General features: G+C 30.5%; 1 protein-coding gene across 3 annotated transcripts in view; it reads left to right on the forward strand.

Moving 5' to 3' along the window:
- The window catches only part of LOC117168669 (ATP-binding cassette sub-family G member 1), an 82532-nt gene that overhangs the window by 36328 nt on the left and 38459 nt on the right, over positions 1 to 7745 (forward strand). For all 3 annotated transcript variants that reach the window (XM_033354337.1, XM_033354336.1, XM_033354335.1), the window contains exon 2: positions 4752 to 5140. In XM_033354337.1, coding sequence (XP_033210228.1) covers positions 4915 to 5140 — 226 coding nt within the window. In that variant the 5' untranslated portion in view covers positions 4752 to 4914. The remainder of the gene's footprint in view (positions 1 to 4751; positions 5141 to 7745) is intronic.

Here is a 7745-nt window from a genome sequence, read left to right on the forward strand (position 1 = left end):
TTAACCCCCTAAATACCTCCCCTGGATCCGTCACTGATCATGCTTTATTATTTAGAATTAAATATTACTGCCAAAATTATTTTCAATTGGTGTAAAAGTGAAATTACCTGGCTCTTCTAAGAATTGATCAATATGCATGTATATCAAATTTACTACGCGGCCTCTTAATAAATATTTCATAGACCTAGGTTTTAGATTTACTATATAAATGTATAGTAAATGTATATTAAGATGACAAACATGTTTTACCTTGAATATAAATTAATAATTAAATAAATATAATAGTAAAAATATTTCACAGAAAATATTTTTTAATTGTAAAAATTTACAGTATCTATAGTCGTCCAGATGTTCCTCTCCCTTTTCCACTTCCGCCAATGAAAATACATTGTATTATTTTCTGACAATTAAAAATATTCCAATTGAGAATTCTGTTCATAAAATGCTATGACCTTTAGGTTCATGATTTAAAAAAGTGCCTGATCGGCTCCTTTGTTTGCAAATTAGAAAACTTTCTTAATTCGTTATGTGCGTCACTCATACAGCTGAAGAACCTAGGACTGTATTTCGCGTATGTATATTGCTATATTTGTAGCTGTAACGGTAAAGCGTAATTAAAACTAAAAATAGTAACGATAAAGCGTTACCATTTTCTGGTAACGTGAATGCAAAGTAACGCACGTTACCGATCGTTATTTTATAAAAATTTCAAATACGTTTAGCATTACATTATATTTCATTATCAAGAGAACCAATCAGATGATGTATTTTCTTACATTGATTCTACGTGATGCAATGCTATCTGTGCATATATCTATGCATATATATATATATCCTTATTCTACCGGTGTACCAACAAAATATTTTTTCTCCATGAAAATGCGCCAGATGATTGTGGAAACAGTTTTAACTATAGTAAGGTAATACCGGTGTCTTCATAACAGTGATTCAAAATTTATTCGTAGTCTTATCTGATAAAAAAAAATGAGTGATCACGAGTTGGATATCGACAATGATCACGAGTTATTCAATTTTCTTCTAATTTGCCGAAAGTGAAAAAAGGAAAACTGAAGAAATAGATATAGATTCTACTCACGATGCTCCAAACTTGAGTGACAGCGTTATGTCTAGTAATGGAAAAGAGATTGTTAATGCATCCATTTTTTAAGTTAGACTGGTTACCTGAAGAAAAAGTAGAAGCAGCAAGAAGATGGGTAGAGGCACTATTTAAAAATAATGACACTGGAAACAATGAGTCTCTCATAGAAAAAGAAACTGAAGAAAAGCAAATGGTTCGAGAGACATTTTTTCGCTTTAAGAGAGGTCATTCTCAAAAAACCGGATTCGAAGACTTACAGGAATTTTTAAAACCTGCAACACACAATCTATTTTCCTTGTACGCATTTCCTCATCTAAAGGAATTATTTATTCGCTACAATACGCAACTTCAGCACAACTGGATTGATTCTTTTGGAAAAAAGACATCGCTTGAGCGATGAACTTCGAAAAATTGGTACTGTTGAAAAAAAAAGTATTATGGAGAGTTTTGAGTAGACTGCAGTATAGATTTATAAACTTATTAATGGTTTAAATGAAAGAGAGGTTATGGATAAATTCATAATTTTTAAATTATTTTACCTAACTGTAAATATACTATTTAGTTTTAATAAAATTTTCAGTTTCCAATCGAATGTACCAAATTCTTAAGATTCTTTTTGGACAGTCAAATAATGTATTAGACGTTAAATACAAAAAAAAAATAACGGCGCGGTAAAGCGTTAATTTTTTCCGTAACGGTAACGCATTACACTTTGTGAAACGCTCCACTTTGTGAAAACAATTGACTTGTTTCAAACTTTTTGGCACATAATGGCGATCCTTATCAGTGAGTTTTCTTAAATCTGTGAAAAGTACATAATTTCTTGCAGGTATGCTCTTTTACAATTGAAAGTACTATTCTAAAAAAATCTCTTAACGAAGAACAACTAATGAGAAAACAATTTAAATGTAGTAAGAAAATCTTGTAACAAAATTTATAAACAAATTTTTTTTTAAGTTTTCAGAAAACACTGCAGTCAAAGAACTCTTTATAAATTATTTTTTAAAGATGTATGTTAAATCCAATTCTTTGTTTTGAAAACCTTAAACACAGCGTTTTAACTTTTCTTTTCCTTATATCAACTAAAAGTTGATGCCGATTTTTTCACAGTAGTAGAAATACAGATTGGCGAGGAACATTGTACTTAAAAAAATGTTTCCTCGATTTCTTATATACAAATTTTCCTTACCAAAGTTTTGTGTCTCTTAAAATATTTAAATTAAAATTTTTCAAAATGTTCATAATTGTTCGCCTTTAAAAATAAACTTTTTGTCGATAAGAAAAGAACATTTTTTAAAGAGTACTTAAATAATTATGCAACTACAAAGTTTTGTATAATTTCATTTTTTTACTACAGGTTCATTTTTAAAGGGACTGCAATGTTTTCTGACAACTTAAAAAAAATGGTTAAAAAATTTTACTACTACATTCTAATTTTTTTTCATCAATGTTGTACTTCGTTAAAATACATTGTTCTAATGATACTCAATTATTTACCAATAGTTATTAATTAAATTAAATTAAATTTAAAAAATTAAGTTAAATAATGTATATAATTTAGAAACTGAGATATTAACCAAAGAATAACACTTCCAATTGTAAAACTGCGTACCTACAAGACGTTATGTACTTTTCGCAGATTGATTAAAACTCACTGATAAGGGTCATCATTGTGGGCCGAAACTTACGTTTGTTAACTTAAATTAATTATTACCTCACTACAATTAAAAAGTGGATCAAAAGTAAAATTTTTAGAAAAAACTGCAACATACGAGAATAACTGTAAAAGAATATTTTTATAAATAATAATAATAGCTTGTTCATACACTTACTTTTGTTAACTTGAATCAATTATTAATCCACGATAACTTGAAAAGTGGAAAATTGTATTTATTGTTTTTATTTATTCATTATTTATAATTGTATTGTATTGTGTGTATAATTGACCAAAAGTGGAAAATTGTTTAATTTTTCGTCCATAAAATGTGCATATATCATATTTATACATTATTAGATTGGAAATAATCTAATTATGTATATTTAAATGATTTTCTTGGACATACTGATATTCTTTAAATAGGAATAGATATAAGTTGGAAGACAAAGGGATTATCTCCAAAGGGGACGTAGCATCTTGGGCCTGGAGCAACTTTGAATCCAGTGAGGGGTAGTGTTGCTGCACACTGGAAGGGGAAGGGTACACAGGTAACTGTGGAGGAAATGACGACTACCCCATCACGCAGTAGACTTCGTGTGAACGGAATGTCTTTGCCTGTTTACAGTAGTTAGTTTAACTGTAAGAATAGCTATGATTAAGCCAAATTGTACACATATTCTCACTTAACGAAATAGAAAATTCAACTTCTGACCCAAATAAAAAATATATATGAATGAAACAAAAGGAAATTAAGCAGCTTGTTTTTATTTGGGACTTTCTTAAAGATTTAACTAAATATTGTAAATATAAAAGGTTTTTAAAATTGTGTACTATTTGAAAACAATTTATCCGGGTGATAAATTTTGTGATCCTTGACGAAGTATCCAATAAACGCAGTTTATCTTCAATAATTACAATTGTAATTAAAATTATAATAATAATTACAATAATTGGACATTAAAGAAGCTAGAGAAGTATGCCAGGGCACGAAAGTATGGCGGAAAATAGTTAATAAAAAGAGTGTCAGTAGAGTGAATGACGCCTGCAACAAAAGATCTTGGCCACTAATGGATTCAAGTGGGGAACCTTACAGAACGACTTCGTGAGGTTCTTCGCTTGGGGTGATTGCTAGAGAGATTGATCAGCAACCTGGGTCGGAGCAGTGTTGCGGAACGAACGTGTTATTTACTTAAATAGCACGAGAATTCTGGATTAATCTGAAAAATCTCTATCCCTTTCACACAATACTCCTTTCCCCTACCGAGTGAGTCACGCCTACCCCGAAAGGGAAATGGCGTAATGGTGTAATAATAATAATAATATATTTATTATTATTATTTACTATTACTAGTAATAATAATTACTATTTATATTATTATAAAATTAATAATAATTACTATTATTTATTTATAATAACATTTAATAAGAACCTCGGTGGCTCAGTTGGTTAGACACACGGACTTTAGCTCAGAGGTCCGGGGTTTGATCTCTGAGCCGGTACCTCTAGAAATTTTTCAATGTACCTTTACCGAGGTTCTGGTGGTTCGGAACCCACCTTAAGCTGTAGCCCCCCCCCCCCCATCGTGTACTTGACCCTAACCCAGTCCGTCAATGATGGGGTAAACACCAGACTTTATCCAATATGTCTGGGCAGGCTGCTCTCATCAGATTACTTGATTGCATTATAAAAATGCGTCCGTGACTGATGATATATACCGGGGCAGCCCCGTGCAAAAATGATCAAATAAAAAATCCAACTCTAACCAAAAATGCCTTCGACATATTGGGCAGTATAAGCCTGTGACAACATTTCAATAATAATAATAATCCTATAATTACCATGATTATAATCTTATAATATAGGGAGTCGATTATTACAAAAATTACACAACACTCTCGGCTTTGAATAATTTGGCAAATGCGGTCATATTTTTGCGAAATAGAGCTCTCTAGTATGCGGAGATTTTAAAAACTTTCTCTCTTTTCTGATTTTAGTATTCAACCTGAAAAAGATGCTGGCGTGATAAGAGAGACTCACGCAGAGTCGAAAAACTCGAGGACCAGTCATGAATCTTCGTAAGTGACGAGAGAAGTATTGTGGAATTGAAAGTGAACCCTTGGTGATTTAGTGAAATTTCAAGTCTATTTTATTATCGAAATGTCGACGAATCATTCAAATCATTGCTCGCCGGCCCGTTCCTCATTGAGCTGTTGTCAAGTGAACAATACTAGTCAAAATGACGTGAACGAGACTTGCGTGCCTGGAAATAATAATTACTTCATGCAGGAGAAGCATTCGTTCCCTAAGAGGCCGGAAGTCGATTTATCCTTTCGGAATATTCGGTACAATGTCAAGCAATGGAGCCTCAGAAAAATATTTCCACGTAAGAAAACTTAAAATTCTATATTATTAATTGTAGGGATTTTTTTTTGTATTTTAGTAACTGGCATTAAAAATCGGGTAATGTCTTCTGTTATGTTTTCAGATTTTAAAATTTTGAAAAATTTCTCTTGGTACACAAATGATTTAAAATTTAGTGTACGTAAAGGTTTTGCAAGTGAATACATAGTAATGTTAAAAAAAACACTAAAGCTATCAATCCTATTTAACAATTAATAAACTTGCAATCTTCTTTTTCTGATTTTTTAAAATATAATATTTTTAAAATTTTTTAGTATAAGACGTAAATTATTTTTTAAACTTGCTAATTAGGAAAAAATGAAAAATTGCAATGGCAAGTATTTAATAGATGAACAGACTTTATGATATTTGAAGAATGTTTTGAGAAACGCACAGCTTTAGAATTTCCTATATAATTTTGTTTTAAAATCGTACATTTTTTATAAAATATTTTGAACTTTAATGATTTGAATAATTTAAGAAAAACGATAATTTAAAAACCTTTTCTCCCAGATTGAGTTTCTGAAAAAATCGCTATTAAGATATAGTAAGTGCAACAGGCTTGAGTTCAGTAAATGTTCGGCCCTTCTATGACTGGTCGCAGAAATAATGTTAGTTAAACTCCGACCCCTTTGCAATGTGTCGTGGTTGCGGGAAGGTCACCCTGGGACTGGTCAGAGAAATAATCCCTTTTCAACGACTCAAGCCTGCTGCAGAAAAAACGCGCAGAATCAAAATAGGTTTTGACTTATTTTGTTGTTTCCAAAAAAATACAAAAATTGGATGGATCAAAAACATTTTTTTTTTCAATGTGAAAAAAAGATAACTCAAAAAAATTAAATTGGAAAAAGCTGAAAATTAACCTAAAGGCGTCGAGTCGAGTCTTTTGAAACTATTTTTTGTCAAAAAATGTCGGTTTTTGAGAATTTGGAGGTCATCTGCCAATGATTGTAACAAATGCAATTTTTTTATTATAGTTGATTTGAAATAGAATTTATCACAGGAATAAAATTGTAGTGTATGCTTTTTGTTTGGTTAAATATTTAAGCAGTTCATAAAATATTAAATATTTAACCAATTAATATCTTTCAAACTTAAAGAACCTTTGTACTTTGGTGGGGTCTATATAGTCAAAAAGTATGGTTAATACGTGTTAATATATATCATAAATTAATTAAGATACTTCACATTTATCCCGGTAGCAGATTTTTTCTGTTTCGTATTTCGTCCTTTATAGCAATTTTTTTCGTATAGGTATTTAGAATCTGTCATTCTAGGCGAGGTGTTAAAAGTTAAAACTTAAAAAAAAACTATAAAACTTGATTGCAGTACATCGTATGTTAATCATTGTTGCATGTTGTCACTTTTACTCAATGAATTATGGAGGTTATTTTAAATTATAGAGTAAAATAAGGTAAGATTGATTGAACTCAGGTAGTCTTTTTTATTATTATTTGGAAAAAGATATAAATTGTAATTTTCATTCACGGTAAACATTGAAGTAATTTTTTTATAAATGCAGATAAAAAAAAGATGTAATTATTGTAAATGACGTCGCGAAAAATATACATATTATAGGTTTAAAAAAATATTCTGTGAGGGATTGCAAATTTTATATAAGGAAGTGAAAAGCAATCAGGATTTTTGTAAATCAGGTTTTTTATAGATGTTTTTCTCCGGTCGCATTTGAAAGTAGTGAAAGAAAGTAGGAGTTCAAGGCTCCCTATATATCGCTCAGGCATTTTTAACTCGATCTGTGGAATTCTTGCTTGAACCCATAATTGAGGCCATCTCTTACTCACTCAGTCTTTTAGCGTTTTTTCATCATCAATAATGTATTAATACATGTTTCGCTCGATACTCATGTATCCATCATAAGTAATAATCTCATGATATCAAGCTAATTTCCACTTGCTACTGAATTTGAATACAATTTCTCTCCTTTCTTGATGATTTGTGAATCCTTATAACTCATATCACTCATCGTATAATTTAGGTTGAATTGTTTAGTCTCGTGATAATCAGAAAAATCGAAATTTAGCTTTGTTAATAAACTGTTGAGTTTGAAAGTATAAATGATTGCTAAATTATTGAGAAACAAGATCAATTATTACCGTTAATTATATCATAATTATGTGTACTGAGAATTAATAAAAAGTTGCAATACCTTGATTAATTCGATTATTTGGTAGCATTGAATATTTAGCGAAGCTGAAAAAGGGTACCGAATTTTCTCTAACATTTCGGAGGAAAGATTTCGGCAAAAGTTGGGGAATTTACTTAAAAGTTAGCGAATTTTTTCTAAAAAACTGTAGGGAAAATTCCGTAAAAGCTTGGGAATTTTAATAAAGTTAGGAATTTTTTCCTAGTAAACTAACTTCGGAAATTCATCTTAAAGTTACCGCATTTTTCCTAAAAGTCGATAATTGTGTCGAACTCAGTTGAACTGCGAGCTCAAATGTGGGAGAAGTACAAAAACCGAGCGCGTAGTGCGAGGTTAATACATTATCGAGCAGCGGACAGATTTTTAAAATCAAATTTCTAAAATTTTCCATTTTTATCGTTCTATTATTTATATATTTTTATTT

This window comes from Belonocnema kinseyi, chromosome 3, assembly GCF_010883055.1.
Source record: "Belonocnema kinseyi isolate 2016_QV_RU_SX_M_011 chromosome 3, B_treatae_v1, whole genome shotgun sequence".
NCBI classification, from domain to species: Eukaryota; Metazoa; Arthropoda; class Insecta; order Hymenoptera; family Cynipidae; genus Belonocnema; species Belonocnema kinseyi.